Source organism: Ambystoma mexicanum, chromosome 2p, assembly GCF_040938575.1.
Source record: "Ambystoma mexicanum isolate Mex_15411 chromosome 2p, UKY_AmexF1_1, whole genome shotgun sequence".
Classification (NCBI taxonomy): Eukaryota; Metazoa; Chordata; class Amphibia; order Caudata; family Ambystomatidae; genus Ambystoma; species Ambystoma mexicanum.
The window spans coordinates 53,205,028-53,224,914 of record NC_090923.1 but is presented as its reverse complement, the minus strand read 5'-3'; the positions used below and the strand labels follow the sequence as shown (position 1 = coordinate 53,224,914).

General features: G+C 46.8%; 1 protein-coding gene across 2 annotated transcripts in view; it reads left to right on the top strand.

Moving 5' to 3' along the window:
* Positions 1 to 19,887, top strand: part of LHFPL4 (LHFPL tetraspan subfamily member 4) — a 661,308-nt gene that overhangs the window by 569,567 nt on the left and 71,854 nt on the right. Inside the window, exon 3 of one of the 2 annotated variants that reach the window (XM_069643239.1) lies at positions 685 to 701. The exons of the other annotated variant lie outside the window; for it this stretch is intronic. Within the exon in view, the coding sequence (XP_069499340.1) occupies positions 685 to 701 (17 nt within the window). The remainder of the gene's footprint in view (positions 1 to 684; positions 702 to 19,887) is intronic. 2 annotated transcript variants of the gene reach the window in all.

The following is a 19,887-nucleotide window of genomic DNA, read 5'->3' as shown; positions in this document are numbered from 1 at the left end:
CGATCATGATTTCAATGTTACTTATATATATTAAGGTGCTTGAATAGTATGTGCAGTGCACAGGCCCCATTGATTGAGGATAGTATAGCATGACAAAGCATGGAACTTCTCATCTACTGAAAGTTGAGGTCCTCCAAGGAGCCGAATGCAGGTAAATTTGCTGTGAATCTTCTAAGCTCAGTGATGCTCTACAGGCCTGCTTATGAGTTCATTTTGTGGAGGTTGCGCCCCAATTCCCAGGAGCAGCCAATCAGGGTCCTCGGATTGCAGTCAATTTCCTAACGGTAGATGCCCACTACAGATCAGCCTGTTCCTTAGCCCCGGTTATTGCTCCTGCCCTCTGCCCTCTGCCTCCAGCATTCACCATTCCTTCTCCTGCTGCCCCAATCATCGACACCATGCACCCACCCCATCCTTCCAGTGTCCACACTAACCTGACTTCACTGCCGCTCATAGGTTTCTTTGGCCTCCAGGACATTGTGCTGGGGTGGTGACACCAATATTGCCACATGTGGCAGGCCGTAACATCCTCTATTAAATTCCCTTTCTATGTTCAGGCATATTAGCTTGGGTGGCAGGCTATTAACACCCAGTAGAGACCACTGCATAGCCTTAGCAATAATTGTCAACATATGTTCCAGAAATGAATACTTTGCTAACTATTTGTGTTTCTGTGTTTTTCAGATTTTGTTGTCACTGCGGTAAGTTGTAATTTACATATAGTTGCATCCATCTATCCATGCTAATTCTGTTCTGTGAAGGCAAGGGCCTGTCATTGTTAGTTCTGTGGCCGGGGAGGACTGTTGGTGACATGCATTTCTGTTACAGTGAGGGCTGTAAGTGCTGCTTCTGTCCTGTTAAAGTGAGGCCTGTAAATGCTGCTTCTGTTCTGTTACAATGAGGCCTGTAAATGGTGCTTCTGTCCTGTTAATGTGAGGCCTGGAAGTGTTGCTTCTGTTCGGTTAAAATGAGGCCTGTACATGCTGCTTCTATCCTGTTAAAGTGAGGCCTGTAAGTGTTGCTTCTGTCCTGTTAAAGTGAGGCCTGTAAGTGTTGCTTCTGTTCTGTTAAAAAGAGGCCTGTAAGTGTTGCTTCTGTTCTTCTAAAGTGAGGCCTGTAAGTGTTGCTTCTGTTCTGTTAAAGTTAGGTCTGCAAGTGCTGCTTCTGTTCTTTGTTAGTGAGGTCTGTCAATGGTCGTCTCCTTTAAGTGTTAAATGTTTTATGAACAACCTTTGCTTTCTCTCTGCATATTTGTGTGACTCCAAAGCTTGTTGGTGGCTCGTTCAACACAGACTGTGTAAGCAAGATGATTGTCCTCCTCTTGTGGCAGAGTGTTCATTTGTGGTAACACAATGGGATATATTTTTGGAAGACTGACAGTAAAATTGGGACATTCAAGAGTAAGTAGTTGTGGCCTTACTACAGGCAAAATCAAAAAGTGAATGAACCAATGACTGACTCGGAATGTAGTATTCATTCTTCCAGGATCTGGTTGACCCTATTCATCAGACCATCAGACTGAGGATAACTTATTAAGCGAGATACTAGCTTTGGAAAGCAGTAGCGTATTTACAAAGGAGTAGGGGAACCTACAGAAAGGGCGAGTTAGTAACAAGGGATATATCATAGGAGCAGGGACCGAGCAATGAAGGGCCGACAGTCCAGAGGCACAGGTAATAGTGAGCTTACGCCAGGTAAAAGTGAGAGCAACCGATGGGGTTTAACATACAAGAGGGTACAGCAGCAGGGAACCAAAGGAGCAGGGAAATACAGCAGGTGGAGGTGAGCATTCGCACTGGCTGTGGGTCGCAGGTTAGGTGGAGAGGCCATTACAAGAGGAGGCGACCCAAGAGCCCGGTCTGCAGGGAGAGCAAGTGTGAAGTGCTAGATGCTGAGGACAAGCAAATCCTGGAAGAGAAAGTTGGCCCAATTGGGCTTATGATAGGAACTCCCTTAGGAGGCCCATAACCAGCTAGCTTAGTTAATTATCATAACGCTATGTGAAATATTGAGTCTTCGCATTAGTTAATCCACAATCACCCAAAGGGTAGTGTATCCCTGATTCCAATGTAAATTGACCACTAATTCCAAGGAAATGTTTGGGAACAGTATGGGTAATACATGCTTCAAATATTGATGGCACACCGGCCGCAAACATTGTCATCTAAGTAAAGAAACGCAGTCTAAGTGCCCACTAGATGCATCTCAAAAGGAAAATTCCAGTGTATGTTTGAGATCCTTTGAGTGGTTTCTCAGACTGTTTCTTTACTTAGATGACACTTGTTGTGGCTAGTGAGCCATCAATATTTTCTTGAACCAACCTGTCCACGGTATTGGCAGTAAAGCCTGAGTGATATATTTAGCCAAATGTAGTTTTTAAAAAGAATGCGAGAAATGTGTGCACCTGCAAATTAGTTATACTATTTTTCTGTGTGAACCTTGTAGATTTCTGGGAATCAGGTAAGGGCTTTCACTTTTCACAGCTCTCGGACTAAAGTTGATTGTGCAGATAGATTCCAGAAAGTAGAGAGATTCAAGCAATGATCTGTACATTTGACTGCAGGCTGTTTTTTGAAGTTTAACATTTATATTTTCTGTATATATAGCTGGTAAGATAGCTCAGTGGGTTGAGCGCTCGCTGCTGCGATCTGAGCGTGATCTGCAGGTCGCAGGTTTGAATCCCGGCAAGGCCAACTCAGCCTTTCAGCCTTCCGAGGTCGTTAAATGAGTACCAATTTCTGTTGGGTGATATTGTATGTAAATATGTTCTCTGTAAAGCGCTTTGGATTAAGGCGCTATATAAATAACACATCATTATCATTATATATGTTCTTATGTCGTGCACAGAAAATAACAGCATCTCAGTTCTCCGATAGCCTCTCCCTCAGACAACAATTCTTTACCTGCAATAATATAATTGTGTCAAGATGACAACATCCAAGAGGCCACAAGTTGAAGAATACAAGTTTCTGTCACAGCAGATCTTTGCCAGGCAATATCCCACAGTGCCAAGTTCTAACAATCTTCTTTCATCCTGATAGGCTGAGGCACAGCAGCAAGGTCACGTATTGGTGCTGGGATAGGTTGGTCTTCATGTTTTTGCCGGCTTAAATCATTCTATCTCTTTTAGCTTTCCATTCATGCAAATCTCACATAGAAATCCTTTTGATTGAGGTTATTGTCATCAAAAAAGTTTTGACAAATCTGCAGCAGAAATTCCCAAATTCTAAGAAACATTAAATATCTCTAATATTAATTCAAACAAACTGTCTTCACCTGTTTAGGATCCATCGGGACTCTGTTAGAACATAGATGGATCCAGGGAAATCGCACGTGAAGATGGCACAAGGAAATAGCTATTTCTAAGCTGAGCCAAGAGTTTATGGAGAAGTACTAAGGCTTCACCTCTTATTCAAGAAAGCGTGCTTGATCTGAATGTGATCTTCCAAACATTGCCCCCATATTCACTCCATGGGTTAAGTTCCCAGAGAGCTATATGGGCACATCATACTTGGTTTAGTCACACTAGTATAATTGGAAGAGGACGCCTATCCTTAACTTAATTGCTCTGTAATCAATACGTACTCTCAGTGTCTTTTTCAGAATAAGGAATAACTGGTCAACTATTTTGAATGACTGATGAATCTGTTACCTAATCCTGCTTAGTGTAGTTTATAACCTTTTATTCTATTCTTTCATCGAGGTGTCAATCTGAGCACAGTGAGTCAGTTCTGTCAGGATTCGGTCTACTGTGAAGGTTATCATGAGGTATGACGCCGACAACAGACTTCACGTTTAAACAAAAGAGGTTTTTTTAACTGAAATGTCAGGATGGTTGAAGGCCTAACTTGCCCTCTACTGATGTGGGGGTTCCCTACTTGAATACAACCTAAGGAAAGTCTGTGTCAAAGAGTTCAACTTAAAAGTCTGTTTGTGTCCAAAACCTATCCTTGCCCTCACAACTATATTAAACCAATGTGTAGGGATGTGAAACTCAAAAGAAACAGTGTTTAACTCAAAGTTCTGAGCTTCTGCCAGCTCACAGCTTTCTCTCAGCTCCCCTCCCCAAGTATAAGAAAGTTCCATGAAAGAAAAAATCTCAACATTGACCTTCTTCAGTTCAAGGCAATATCGTTCACGAACAATCCTTGAGGGATTCCTTCTCCAAGTTTTAATTAGTACCATCCAGAACAAAGGGGTTTCAGGATTCTATTCCCAAGTCAACAAGTATTGTTCAAAAGTGTTGGAATGGTTTTGTTGAGCAGGTTTTGTAATATCTTTAGCTGTCACCAATCAGGATTCTCTGGTCTAGGCGCAGTTGTTAGACCACACGGTTCACCCGTCACAGGCCACGCAACCAGGATACCTGGGCACTTATTTGGCTGGTTTCAAGATGTCTTTTGATTTCACTTTTCAAGGTCCTTGGGTCTAGGTGCAGTTGTCAGACCGCACGGTCCACCCAGCAGAGGTCGCGCAACCAGGGTCCCTGGACTTCTTAGCGCAATATATACATTTCTTGGTACTTCTCCCCTGTGTGCCAAGTCACCCTTACCTGACTCTTCTATCTTGTTTTTTCTGCCTTTAGGGTGCAATCTTATATCCTTTGACTGTTCCTGGATTTCCTTGTGGCTCCGCCACAATGTATCACACACACCTTTCACCAAGTAGCCGTCTTGTCACACTGCATTCATTCATTAAAGTTCATTGTTCATGCTTTCTTTAGGCTTTACTGTGGTCACTTGGAAGGTTGGATGTCATTCACTGTGGAACACTGCTTTACTAAGATTCGAGTTTCAATCCAGATTACGAAAAGATATTCTTAGGTTTCATAATCAATATTTCATTCTCATATTGGTCGTTATTGAGTATATTTATATTTCCTCATAAACTTTCATGTAGTTTGGTATTCAGCGTGCCTTGGTTTCAGGCAATGTTAAGGTTTCATGTAGTTTGGTATTCAGCGTGCCTTGGTTTCAGGCAATGTTAAGGTTTCATGTAGTTTGGTATTCAGCATACGTTGGTTTCTTGCAATGTAAAGGTTTCATGTAGTTTGGTATTCAGCGTGCCTTGGTTTCTTTCAATGTTAAGGTTTCATGTAGTTTGGTATTCAGCGTGCCTTGGTTTCTTGCACTGTTAAGGTTTCATGTAGTTTGGTATTCAGCGAGGCTTGGTTTCTTTCAATGTTAAGGTTTCATGTAGTTTGGTATTCAGCATACGTTGGTTTCTTGCAATGTAAAGGTTTCATGTAGTTTGGTATTCAGCATACCTTGGTTTCTTGCAATGTTAAGGTTTCATGTAGTTTGGTATTCAGCATGCCTTGGTTTCTTTCAATGTTAAGGTTTCATGTAGTTTGGTATTCAGCATACCTTGTTTTCTTGTAAGATTAGGGTTTCAAAAAGTTCAACATTTCATATGTGGACGGGCACTTGACTGTGGTCCTTTTCTGAGCCCCCCGGTGCTTGCATAAGTCGCTGACACTCACCAGCTGCCTGCTCCTGTTCCCGGCAGCTTTCGGTGCGGTTCCCGCTCAGCTTCTGAAAGGGCGACACAGCCGATGCGAGGCCTGCTCGCCTCTCAGCTTTGTGTGAGGCCTGGGTGTGCCAGCGTCCTGCTTTGGCATTGAGTCCTTCACGACGGACCCCCGAAGAGTGGATACGTTGCTGGTCTCTGCTTCTCCTTCACAGCTTTGTTCTCATTACGGGCTTCAGGTGGGTCAGGTTAATTAAACCTGCCTGATCATAGTTAGGCAGACATGCTCGACCTTCCCAGTTTTTGGAATGTAGCTTTCCCGTCTCAGTACCTAAGTGGTGAAGACGAGTAATCTTCATTGCTCTTAGTTGCCTCTTCTTCTTCTCAGTTCTGTTAGGTGTTGTGTGTGGAATCCTGCGGGCAGTTGGCTTGTAACATTCTATAAAGGTTGGGGTATGGTTAGGTTGATGATTACTAGGAAAAGGGGGGTACCATGTCTCACCTAGGGGTATCCCACTCCCAATCCTCAAGGACCCTCCACCCTTCCTCGCTTCTCCACCCCAAGCTCAGAATCCAAAAGCGATGGCCTTTCCCTGGCCACCTGCGTAGAGGATCCAAGGGGAGTAGAAGGGGAAATACCCTCAGGGATCTCACACTACATAAAGCCATATAGTCTGGATGTGGCATGTTTTCTACTTTATCCTAAACGACTCCGGTTATTGGCAATTGTCAAGGCCGTCTCATTCCATGGCCCCCAAAACTCCCATCCCATTATGCACTTCTACAGCGTGAGCAAAAAAAGGATCAGGCTTACGGATCTGATACTTCGTGTTCTCTGTTATGCTGGTCTTGCCATGTAACCCCTGACACAAAGATGGTGCAAACATAACAAGCATTGGCAATGCCAACAGTTTTGTCTTTTGTGTAGGCATGGGAACAGCATTTGCCAGGCACTGCCCTAGTGGTATGAACTGGCCATCAATGGTAGCAACTGAAAAATGGCGTGAGTAGCTGGGCTTATAATAACAGTTACTGGCAAATGCCCAATACTTACACACAAGCCAAAACTGTTTCTTTGCCAATGCTTTTTTTTTAACAAGACTCACTGAAGGACATGCATAGTGCTTACAAATCGAGTGGCTGAAGGCAGACTTGGTTAAGACTTTTCACTTACATCATGAGCAGGTTTACAGCTCCAATTAAGTCATTAAATCTCAGAAGACAGCTTTGAAAAAACACTGGCAGGCATTTCAAGCACAAAGTATGATGGTCATTTTTGATAAAGCTATTTCAAGGAGATCCCAAGAGGAGGTGTTTTTGCCGGGGTGGGCCCTCAAGTGGGCTGGAATGGCTATGGCCAGTCAATGGGTGGCTAAATAACAAAAGAACACCTAGAAGCTGTGTGCCCCTCCTCTTGGGCCATGTCTCACTAGCCGTACTCTAATGCAATAGTTTTGGCTTACAGGTGGCGCTTTAGCTCCACCTAATAGCCCAAACTAAAACTGTGAAGAGTTTCAAAATCGAAATAGGATAACGCAATATCAACCACGCCTCCACAATATTAGATTAATATCTAACATTTATTACAAATATCTTCTGAATAATCCTTTTAATATTGCACCACAAGGAAACCGCTGTTCAACACAATGGACTGTTCCATGCACTGCTTACACCCCCTGCCCCCTCCCCGCTTTGATACATAGGGCCGATTCATGGCATTTTCTGCACGGTTCAAAGTGACTTTGCATTGCCGACACAAACCCTGATTTATGGAACTGTGCAGAGTGTATTTTTGCAGTGCAACGTCGGTACAAAGTCATTTTTGAATCAGGATTGAACCAGGGTTTCTGTTGGCAGTGCAAAGTCACTTTGAACCATGCAGAAAATGCCATGAATCGGGCCCCCAGTCTATATCCAGAATGTTAATTGTTAAACAGACCAGTGCCTGTTGAATTATTGAATTATTTACATTTTCAATTTCATCATTTACAAATTCAGGCATTACTTCCAATGTTGGATGCACACATCTGGATTCTGTTGCAGCATGTGGAGTAGCCAGGCGGATTACCACAGGGGACAGATTATTCTGCACCATGTGTGGTCAATCTTGTGATGGTTTGCATCGCACCATGTGTGTTAAATCATGTGATGGTTTGCTTCGCCCCATGTGTGTTAAATCTTGTGATGGTTTTGCATCGCCCCATGTGTGTTAACTCTTGTGATGGTTTGCATCGCCCCATGTGTGTTAACGCCCCATGTGTGTTAAATCTTGTGATGGTTTGCATCGCCCCATGTGTGTTAACGCCCCATGTGTGTTAAATCTTGTGATGGATTGCATCGCCCCATGTGTGTTAACGCCCCATGTGTGTTAAATCTTGTGATGGCGTGCATCGCCCCATGTGTGTTAAATCTTGTGATGGTTTGCATCGCCCCATGTGTGTTAACTCTTGTGATGGATTGCATCGCCCCATGTGTGTTAACTCTTGTGATGGATTGCATCGCCCCATGTGTGTTAACGCCCCATGTGTGTTAAATCTTGTGATGGATTGAATCGCCCCATGTGTGTTAAATCTTATGATGCATTGTATCGCCCCATGTGTGTTAAATCTTGTGATGGATCGCATCGCCCCATGTGTGTTAAATCTTGTGATGGTTTGCATCGCCCCATGTGTGTTAACGCCCCATGTATGTTAAATGTTCTGATGGATTGCATCGCGCCATGTGTGTTAAATCGTGTGATGGTTTGCATCCCCCAAGTCTGTTAAATCTTGTGATGGATTGCATCGCCCCATGTGTGTGAAATCTTCTGATGGATTGCCTTCTGCAATGAGTGTTAACACCTGTGATGGAGTGCCTTGCCCCGCGCGGCTTCACACGTGTGCTGGGCTGCATTGCATTGCATTTTTTGATGGATTGCATTGCGCCATGCGCATTAAGCATGCGGGTTAGCACTTGTCACGGGGCTTTACCTCATTACTTCGGTGTTGGTTTGCTCAGGGCCACTAAGCACACTTTCACAAAGAATTAGTGGGATGCAGGCCCTGTAGCTTGTCTTTCTATTCCAATGCACAGGCGGGGTGACTTTCAGTGAACATCTGAGCTCTTAGTGTAGCTTCTCATCTACGTCCTTGTGTGCCTATTATTTTCTAAATGATGTCATTTTAGTTAGCTATGACTTTCCATATGCAGGTGTGCGTGAATGACACCCATCACCATTGGTTTGGGTAAACTCTTGGAAGCCTTGATGGACATCGCATGGAAACATGATGGGCATTGCTTAGAAACCTTGGTGGGCACTGGTTGGAAGCTCGGAAGCCTCGATTGGTATTCCTTAGTAGCCCTAATGGCAATTGTCTTAGAAGCTTAGATTGGCATTTTTTTAAGCTTTAAAGACCAGTTTTTGGAAACCTTAAAGGGCGTTTCTAGGAAGCCTAGATGGGCATGTCTTGGTACCCCTGATATGTATTTCTTGGAAGCCGTGATATCCATGTATTGGAACCCCTGATGGGTATTTCTTGGAAGGCTTGGTGGTCATGTCTTGCTACCCTGATGTATATTTCTTGGAAGGCTTGATGGCCATGTCTTGGTACCCCTGATGTGTATTTCTTGGAAGCCTTGGTGGTCATGTCTTGCTACCCTGATGTATATTTCTTGGAAGGCTTGATGGCTATGTCTTGCTACCCTGATGTATATTTCTTGGAAGGCTTGATGGCCATGTCTTGCTACCCTGATGTGTATTTCTTGGAAGCCTTGGTGGTCATGTCTTGCTACCCTGATGTGTATTTCTTGGAAGCCTTGGTGGTCATTTCTTGCTACCACTGATGTGTATTTCTTGGTAGCCTTGATGGCCATGTCTTGCTACCCTGATGTGTATTTCTTGGAAGCCTTGGTGGTCATGTCTTGCTACCCTGATGTGTATTTCTTGGAAGCCTTGGTGGTCATTTCTTGCTACCACTGATATGTATTTCTTGGAAGCCTTGATGGCTATGTCTTGCTACCCTGATGTGTATTTCTTGGAAGGCTTGATGGCCATGCCTTGCTACCCTGATGTATATTTCTTGGAAGGCTTGATGTCCATGCCTTCGTACCCCTGATGTGTATTTCTTGGAAGCCTTGATGGCCATGTCTTGCTACCCTGATGTGTATTTCTTGGAAGCCTTGGTGGTCATGTCTTGCTACCACTAATGTGTATTTCTTGGAAGCCTTGGTGGTCATGTCTTGCTACCACTAATGTGTATTTCTTGGAAGCCTTGATGGCCATGTCTTGCTACCCTGATGTGTATTTCTTGGAAGGCTTGATGGCCATGCCTTGGTACCCCTGATGTGTATTTCTTGGAAGCCTTGATGGGCATGTCTTGGTACCCCTGATGTGTATTTCTTGCAAGGCTTGATGGCCATGTCTTGGTACCCCTGATGTCTATTTCTAGGAAGGCTTGATGGGCATGTCTTGGTACCCCTGATGTATATTTCTTGGAAGGCTTGATGGCCATGCCTTGGTTCCCCTGATGTGTATTTCTTGGAAGCCTTGATGGCCATGTCTTGCTACCCTGATGTGTATTTCTTGGAAGCCTTGGTGGTCATGTCTTGCTACCACTAATGTGTATTTCTTGGAAGCCTTGATGGCCATGTCTTGCTACCCTGATGTGTATTTCTTGGAAGCCTTGATGGGCATGTCTTGGTACCCCTGATGTGTATTTCTTGCAAGGCTTGATGGCCATGTCTTGGTACCCCTGATGTGTATTTCTTGCAAGGCTTGATGGCCATGTCTTGCTACCCTGATGTGTATTTCTTGGAAGGCTTGATGGCCATGCCTTGCTACCCTGATGTATATTTCTTGGAAGGCTTGATGTCCATGCCTTCGTACCCCTGATGTGTATTTCTTGGAAGCCTTGATGGCCATGTCTTGCTACCCTGATGTGTATTTCTTGGAAGCCTTGGTGGTCATGTCTTGCTACCACTAATGTGTATTTCTTGGAAGCCTTGGTGGTCATGTCTTGCTACCACTAATGTGTATTTCTTGGAAGCCTTGATGGCCATGTCTTGCTACCCTGATGTGTATTTCTTGGAAGGCTTGATGGCCATGCCTTGGTACCCCTGATGTGTATTTCTTGGAAGCCTTGATGGGCATGTCTTGGTACCCCTGATGTCTATTTCTAGGAAGGCTTGATGGCCATGCCTTGGTTCCCCTGATGTGTATTTCTTGGAAGCCTTGATGGCCATGTCTTGCTACCCTGATGTGTATTTCTTGGAAGGCTTGATGGCCATGCCTTGGTACCCCTGATGTGTATTTCTTGCAAGGCTTGATGGCCATGTCTTGGTACCCCTGATGTCTATTTCTAGGAAGGCTTGATGGCCATGCCTTGGTTCCCCTGATGTGTATTTCTTGCAAGGCTTGATGGCCATGCCTTGGTACCCCTGATGTGTATTTCTTGGAAGCCTTGATGGCCATGTCTTGATACCCTGATGTGTATTTCTTGGAAGGCTTGATGGCCATGCCTTGGTACCCCTGGTGTGTATTTCTTGGAAGCCTTGATGGCCATGTCTTGCTACCCTGATGTGTATTTCTTGGAAGGCTTGATGGCCATGCCTTGGTACCCCTGATGTGTATTTCTTGGAAGCCTTGATGGGCATGTCTTGGTACCCCTGATGTCTATTTCTAGGAAGGCTTGATGGCCATGCCTTGGTTCCCCTGATGTGTATTTCTTGGAAGCCTTGATGGCCATGTCTTGCTACCCTGATGTGTATTTCTTGGAAGGCTTGATGGCCATGCCTTGGTACCCCTGATGTGTATTTCTTGCAAGGCTTGATGGCCATGTCTTGGTACCCCTGATGTCTATTTCTAGGAAGGCTTGATGGCCATGCCTTGGTTCCCCTGATGTGTATTTCTTGGAAGCCTTGATGGCCATGTCTTGCTACCCTGATGTGTATTTCTTGGAAGCCTTGGTGGTCATGTCTTGCTACCACTAATGTGTATTTCTTGGAAGCCTTGATGGCCATGTCTTGCTACCCTGATGTGTATTTCTTGGAAGGCTTGATGGCCATGCCTTGGTACCCCTGATGTGTATTTCTTGGAAGCCTTGATGGGCATGTCTTGGTACCCCTGATGTGTATTTCTTGCAAGGCTTGATGGCCATGTCTTGGTACCCCTGATGTGTATTTCTTGCAAGGCTTGATGGCCATGCCTTGGTACCCCTGATGTCTATTTCTAGGAAGGCTTGATGGCCATGTCTTGGTACCCCTGATGTGTATTTCTTGGAAGCCTTGATGGGCATGTCTTGGTACCCCTGATGTGTATTTCTTGGAAGCCTTGATGGGCATGTCTTGGTACCCCTGATGTGTATTTCTTGCAAGGCTTGATGGCCATGCCTTGGTACCCCTGATGTGTATTTCTTGGAAGCCTTGATGGCCATGTCTTGATACCCTGATGTGTATTTCTTGGAAGGCTTGATGGCCATGCCTTGGTACCCCTGGTGTGTATTTCTTGGAAGCCTTGATGGCCATGTCTTGCTACCCTGATGTGTATTTCTTGGAAGGCTTGATGGCCATGCCTTGGTACCCCTGATGTGTATTTCTTGGAAGCCTTGATGGGCATGTCTTGGTACCCCTGATGTCTATTTCTAGGAAGGCTTGATGGCCATGCCTTGGTTCCCCTGATGTGTATTTCTTGGAAGCCTTGATGGCCATGTCTTGCTACCCTGATGTGTATTTCTTGGAAGGCTTGATGGCCATGCCTTGGTACCCCTGATGTGTATTTCTTGCAAGGCTTGATGGCCATGTCTTGGTACCCCTGATGTCTATTTCTAGGAAGGCTTGATGGCCATGCCTTGGTTCCCCTGATGTGTATTTCTTGGAAGCCTTGATGGCCATGTCTTGCTACCCTGATGTGTATTTCTTGGAAGCCTTGGTGGTCATGTCTTGCTACCACTAATGTGTATTTCTTGGAAGCCTTGATGGCCATGTCTTGCTACCCTGATGTGTATTTCTTGGAAGGCTTGATGGCCATGCCTTGGTACCCCTGATGTGTATTTCTTGGAAGCCTTGATGGGCATGTCTTGGTACCCCTGATGTGTATTTCTTGCAAGGCTTGATGGCCATGTCTTGGTACCCCTGATGTGTATTTCTTGCAAGGCTTGATGGCCATGCCTTGGTACCCCTGATGTCTATTTCTAGGAAGGCTTGATGGCCATGTCTTGGTACCCCTGATGTGTATTTCTTGGAAGCCTTGATGGGCATGTCTTGGTACCCCTGATGTGTATTTCTTGGAAGCCTTGATGGGCATGTCTTGGTACCCCTGATGTGTATTTCTTGCAAGGCTTGATGGCCATGCCTTGGTACCCCTGATGTGTATTTCTTGGAAGCCTTGATGGCCATGTCTTGATACCCTGATGTGTATTTCTTGGAAGGCTTGATGGCCATGCCTTGGTACCCCTGGTGTGTATTTCTTGGAAGCCTTGATGGCCATGTCTTGATACCCTGATGTGTATTTCTTGGAAGGCTTGATGGCCATGCCTTGGTACCCCTGATGTGTATTTCTTGGAAGCCTTGATGGGCATGTCTTGGTACCCCTGATGTGTATTTCTTGCAAGGCATGATGGCCATATCTTGGTACCCCTGAGTCTATTTCTTGGAAGGTTTGATAGACATTTCGTGGAAGCTTTGATAGACATTTTTAGAAGTGTTAAAGAGCACTCATGGGGACTGACCACGCGGCCATCCTCTACAATGGTTCCAGGGTGAACCCACCCCTGCCTCCAGCAGCCCAGTGACACTTACCCACTCTCGCCTGTGGAAGAAAGTCAAATTCCTGATCTTGCAGAATCCTCCTCACCCCATCACTCGAATCATATCTCCATCAACCACTTCGATCGCAGGCTCTATGAAGCTCTCAGCCCCCTCGGCCCCCTCAGAACATTCTCTAATAGACAAGGGCTCTCCCCCAAATGGTTCACCACTGCCCTTAAAACACTTGAATTGCAGAATCACACCCAGGAACGCAGATGACGCGCAGGCCCATTGCCCTCAAGCAGACTATCCTACACCTCCCAAAGCCCTTTGAGGAATCGGGTTTGGGAACCGGAATTTGGCTGCAAGCAGAAGTTCCCTGGCACAAGTGTCTCCTGAGCTGCCCTCCTCTGTGGTCGCATTAGTTGCCAAGCAGCACTAACCCAGGAAATGTTCCTATTATGTCTTAGGCTTCCAAGATGGCCGCACTCTTGTAACATAATGTTTGGCCTTGATGGACCAAAAAGTTCACTTTTCCTAGGAAAATGATAAATGTTCAGAAGCTGCTGCAAATGGCAAAGTGCAGAAAATGTGCTTTTTTCATTTGCGGTTGTTTGAGAGATGTGCAGGTTGCCTTATTCTGAAAGATGAACTGCGCATATTAGTGGATCTGGATAGCAGTGCAAAATATGCACTGCCCACCCACATGGCATGCATTACTCTGATTACTATTGCATTACAGGAACTTAAAAAGGCCTGTCATTGAAGGATGTTAAAAAATGAAAGAAGCATTTCTATCCCTGTCAAAGGGATAGAAATGCAAGTGGCCCAGTAGGGTCACACTTAAATAAAGTTGCATTAAAAGGTCAGCAATGACCCTGCCATGTAAAGAGCATCCTTCTATGCCAGTTGCAAACGGGCCCAGGGGGATGGATGTCTTTGCTTTCTGCACATTTTATAAATAAGGGCTGTGCTTTAAAATGCGCAGAAAATAACCCCTAACGTGCGCAAATGTGTAAAGGGAGCAAAATATAGCATTTGCGAACATTCAATGTTCAATTTTTTTTGTGGTCTTTTTGACATCTCATCAATTGTACTAAAAAAAAGTTAAGATAATTTGCCCTCATATTTCTATTTCAGAATGTATACATCTTTTTAGAACGTATGCATGTATTGGCTTTTCAGTAGCTAAAGCTATCTGGGAAGTTCCAGGCTGTTGCACATCAGATGGGGTTAAGGAGCAGGTGACAGGGTGATTCTCTGGACCCAAATCAGCAGCTCGGTCCTTTGGAGAGGAAAATCTTCATTCCTGCCTGGAGCGCGTGAGGGGGGAACATAAGCCGCGCATCCCAGGAATCTGTCGCGGGGCGGCGCAGCCCACAGTCCGCACCAGCACCTTAGACTGTGCTGATAGCATACACAGGAGGGCTGTCATGGCCGCCGCATGGGCTTTGCCCCCGCTAACTAAATCCAAGTCCACGTGGACTGCCGCCCCTGCACTCCTGTCGTGCTCAGTGTAAGATGGTTTAAAAACAGCCCCTTAATGCATGGCCGCCATGTCGGGCGAACGCTCTGCTTCACAGAAGGGGCTGTGGTGAAGGAGGGAACGCCACTTACTGCATGGCCGCCATGTCGTGAGAACGCTCTGTGTTACAGAAGGGACTGTGCCAATGGAGGGAACGCCCCTTAATACATGTCCGCCATGTCGTGAGTACGCTCTGTTTCACAGAAGGGACTGTGCCAAAGGAGAGAACGCCCCTTAATGTATGGCCGCCATGTCATGAGAACACTCTGTTTCACAGAAAGGGCTGTGCCACAGGAGGGAACTCCCCTTAATATATGTCCGCCATGTCAGGACAACGCTCCGTGTCACAGAAGGGACTGTGCCAATAGAGGGAATGCCCCTTAATATATGTCCGCCATGTCATGAGAACGCTCTGTTTCACAGAAGGGGCTGTGCCACAGGAGGGAACTCCCCTTAATATATGTCCGCCATGTCAGGACAACGCTCCGTGTCACAGAAGGGACTGCGCCAAAGGAGAGAACGCCCCTTAATATATGTCTGCCATGTCATGAGTACACTCTGTTTCACAGAAGGGACTGTGCCAAAGGAGAGAACACCCCTTAATGTATGGCCGCCATGTCATGAGAACGCTCTGTTTCACAGAAAGGGCTGTGCCACAGGAGGGAACTCCCCTTAATATATGTCCGCCATGTCAGGACAATGCTCCGTGTCACAGAAGGGACTGTGCCAATGGAGGGAACACCCCTTAATATATGTCCGCCATGTCGTGAGTACGCTCTGTTTCACAGAAGGGACTGTGCCAAAGGAGAGAACGCCCCTTAATATATGTCCGCCATGTCGTGAGTACGCTCTGTTTCACAGAAGGGACTGTGCCAATGGAGGCAACGCCCCTTAATATATGTCCGCCATGTCGGGAGAAAGCTCTGTTTCACAGAAGGGGTTGTGCTAAAGGAGGGAACGCCCCTTAATGTATGGCCGCCATGTTGTGAGAACGCTCTGTGTTACAGAAGGGGCTGTGCCACAGGAAGGAACTCCCCTTAATATATGTCTGCCATGTCAGGACAATGCTCTGTGTCACAGAAGGGACTGTGCCAATGGAGGGAACGCCCCTTAATATATGGCCCCCATGTCGTGAGAACGCTCTGTGTTACAGAAGGGGCTGTGCGACAGGAGGGAACTCCCCTTAATATATGTCTGCCATGTCAGGACAACGCTCCGTGTCACAGAAGGGACTGTGCCAATGGAGGGAACAATCCTTAATGCATAGCCACCATGTCGGGAGAAGGCTCTGTTTCACAGAAGGGGCTGTGCCAAAGGAGGGAACAATCCTCAATGCATAACCACCATGTCGGGAGAACGCTCTGTTTCACAGAAGGGGCTGTGCCAAAGGAAGGAGCACCCCTTAATGTATGGCCGCCATGTCGGGAGAACACTCTGGTTCACAGAAGGGGCTGTGCCAAAGGAGGGAACGCCCCTTAAGGTATGGCCGCCATGTCATGAGAACGCTCTGTGTTACAGAAGGGGCTGTGCCACAGGAGGGAACTCCCCTTAATATATGTCTGCCATGTCAGGACAATGCTCCGTGTCACAGAAGGGACTGTGCCATTGGAGAGAATGCGCCTTAATGTAAGTCCGCCATGTTGTGAGTACGCTCTGTGTTGCAGAAGGGGCTGTGCCAAAGGAGAGAACGCCCCTTAATGTATGGCCGCCATGTCGGGAGAACGCTCTGTTTCACAGAAGGGGCTGTGCCAAAGGAGGGAACAATCCTTAATGCATAGTCGCCATTTCGGGAGAACGCTCTGTTCCACAGAAGGGGCTGTGCTAAAGGAGGGAACGCCCCTTAATGTATGGCCGCCATGTCGTGAGAACGCTCTGTGTTACAGAAGGGGCTGTGCCACAGGAGGGCACTCTCCTTAATATATGTCTGCCATGTGAGGACAACGCTCCGTGTCACAGAAGGGACTGTGCCATTGGAGGGAACGTGCCTTAATATATGTCCGCCATGTTGTGAGAATGCTCTGTGTTACAGAAGGGGCTGTGCCAAAGGAGAGAACGCCCCTTAATGTATGGCCGCCATGTCGGGAGAACACTCTGTTTCACAGAAGGGGCTGTGCCAAAGGAGGGAACAATCCTTAATGCATAGTCGCCATGTCGGGAGAACGCTCTGTTTAAAAGAAGGGGCTGTGCTAAAGGAGGGAACGCCCCTTTATGTATGGCCGTCATGTCGTGAGAACGCTCTATGTTACAGAAGGGGCTGTGCCACAGGAGGGAACTCCCCTTAATATATGTCTGCCATGTCAGGACAACGTTCTGTGTCACAGAAGGGACTGTGCCAATGGAGGGAACGCCCCTTAATATATGTCTGCCATGTCGTGGGTATGCTGTGTGTTACAGAAGGGGCTGTGCCAAAGGAGAGAACGCCCCTTAATGTATGGCCGCCATGTCGGGAGAATGCTCTGTTTCACAGAAGGGGCTGTGCTAAAGGAGGGAATGCCACTTAATGCATGGCCACCATGTCCCAAGAACGCTCTGTGTCACAGAAGGGGCTGAGCTAAAGGAGGGAACGCCCCTTAATGCATGGCCACCATGTCGGGCGAACGCTCTGCTTCACAGAAGGGGCTGTGCTAAAGGAGGGAACACCACTTACTGCATGGCCGCCATGTCGTGAGAACGCTCTGTTTTACAGAAGGGGCTGTGCCACAGGAGGGAACTCCCCTTAATATATGTCCGCCATGTCAGGACAACGCTCCGTGTCACAGAAGGGACTGTGCCAATGGTGGGAACGCTCCTTAATATATGTCCGCCATGTCGTGAGTACGCTCTGTGTTACAGAAAGGTCTGTGCCAAAGGATAGAGCACCCCTTAATGTATGGCCGCCACTTTTGGCGAACGCTCTGTTTCACAGAAGGGACTGTGCCAAAGGAGGGAACGCCCCTCAATGCATGGCCGCCATGTCGGGCGAACACTCTGCTTCACAGAAAGGGCTGTGGTAAAGGAGGGAACGCCACTTGCTGCATGGCTGCCATGTCGTAAGAACGCTCTGTGTTACAGAAGGGGATGTGCCACAGGAGGGAACTCCCCTTAATATATGTCTGCCATGTCAGGACAACGCTCCGTGTCACAGAAGGGAGTGTCCAATGGAGGGAACGCCCCTTAATATATGGCCGCCATGTCGTGAGTACGCTCTGTGTTACAGAAAGGGCTTTGCCAAAGGAGGGAACACCCCTTAATGCATGGCCACCATGTTGGGAGAACGCTCTGTTTCACAGAAGGGGCTGTGCCAAAGGAGGAAAGACCCCTTAATGCATGGCTGCCATGTCAGGAGAACATTCTGTTTCACAGAAGGGACTGTGCCAAAGGAGGGTACGCCCCTTAATGCATGGCCACCATGTCGGGAGAACGCTCTGTTTCACAGAAGGGACTGTGCCAAAGGAGGGTACTCCCCTTAATGCATAGCCGCCATGTTGGGAGAACGCTCTGTTTCACAGAAGGGGCTGTGCCAAAGGAGGGAATACCCCTCAATGCATGGTCGCCAGGTCGGGAGAACGCTCTGTTTCATAGAAGGGGCTGTACGGCCCCTTCCATAATTGCAACGAGAGACCATACGCAGCAAATAGCACAAACCGGTCATGGCAGTGAAGATGATGAAGTGAAGCCTTCCCTCCAGAAGGCACAAGTTTAACCATGCCTTGACCCAGCTAGAAATTGAGAGGGCGGAAGCCCGTGAAACCTGGGCCTCAATCCCACGAAAATATGGAGGTAGGGCAGTGATGCCCATGTAATCGGGCTGCAAACGTGGATAATAGCAAAGGATTTCTCCTCTCAGGGGCTTAGAAAGAGGCTCTTTGTGCTGGGCCGCTTCAGATACCCATTTTTGCATAGGCCCCAGCTTGGTGATCGCATCTGGACAGCAACCCCCTTTCTACTTCTAACTGCCTCTGGCCCCGCCCCCTCCACCTCCAGGCTCCGGGCATAACAGCCCGCCTTCCTCAAGACCCAATAGTACTTAACACTGCCCAATAGGCTCATTCAACACAGGGAAGGGAGAGGTGGGAAACACGTGCTGGGACGAGGAAGAGAAGGACTAGAAATAATGAAGATTACTGGTAAGTAATCTGAGCATTACCTGCACGTCCACTCTTCCTCATCACAGCACTTATCAATGAGGCATGCCAACTCCAGAGAGAATGGGCCGAGCGCAAAGAATAACACCAAAAAGCAAATTGAAAAATGGGTATCCAGTCAATGCCGCGAATACAAAGCATTGAATGACAAAAGCATTGAAAAAAAAAGCATTGAATGCATTTTTTTCAAAGGTAAAGGTTTTATTTGAATTGTAATGGGTTTTAATGGGTAAAAAAACAGGGGTTTGGGGGGACCCCCCCATTAAAAAAAAAATGAAAAAAATTAAATACATTCAGTGCTTTTTTTCGTTGCTTTTTCTCAGATGCTTTGGCATTCGATGCTTTGGCATTCAATGCCACCACTATAAACCGGAAAATGCAGCACGACCAACACTAATTTATTTAAATACACATATCCAGACAGTAGCAACAAGGTATTTCACAAGAGTCCCACACTCAAGACACCCGCCCCAAAGGCCATGTGCCCGCCTCCTGGCTGTGAAGATTCAAACGATAGTTGGTATTGAAAGTGAGTGAGTGAGTGAGTGAGTGAGTGAGTGAGTGAGTGAGTGAGTGAGAGAGACTAGGTGGCAGCGTGGCAAATGCCCTGGATATGAACACTGTGGGCCACAGCTTAGGACGCAGCCACCCCCCTCGTGGACCTGCCGTGCCCAGCAGATAGAAGGGGAGACCCCAGAGATGAGTACGCCAAAGTCAAAGCATCCCCGAGCCAACGGCTGATGGTGGGCACAGATGCCTTCTGCCCGGGACCGCCCCCATGAAAGGTAACAAAGATGCTAAGGGAGGAACGAAAAGCCCTAGTGCGTTCAAAATAGAGAAGAACCATCTGCCGCACATCAAGAGTGGCCCAACGAGCCTCCTCTGGGGAGGAGGGAGAGGGGAAAAAGGAAGGAAGAACAATCTCCTGTGCAAGACAACATTTAGAAACCACCTTAGGAAGAAAGGATGGGTGGCATGTAAGAAACAACACATCGGGGGGAAACCACCAGGTAGGGCGTTTCACAGGAGAGGGCACCATTGCGGTTT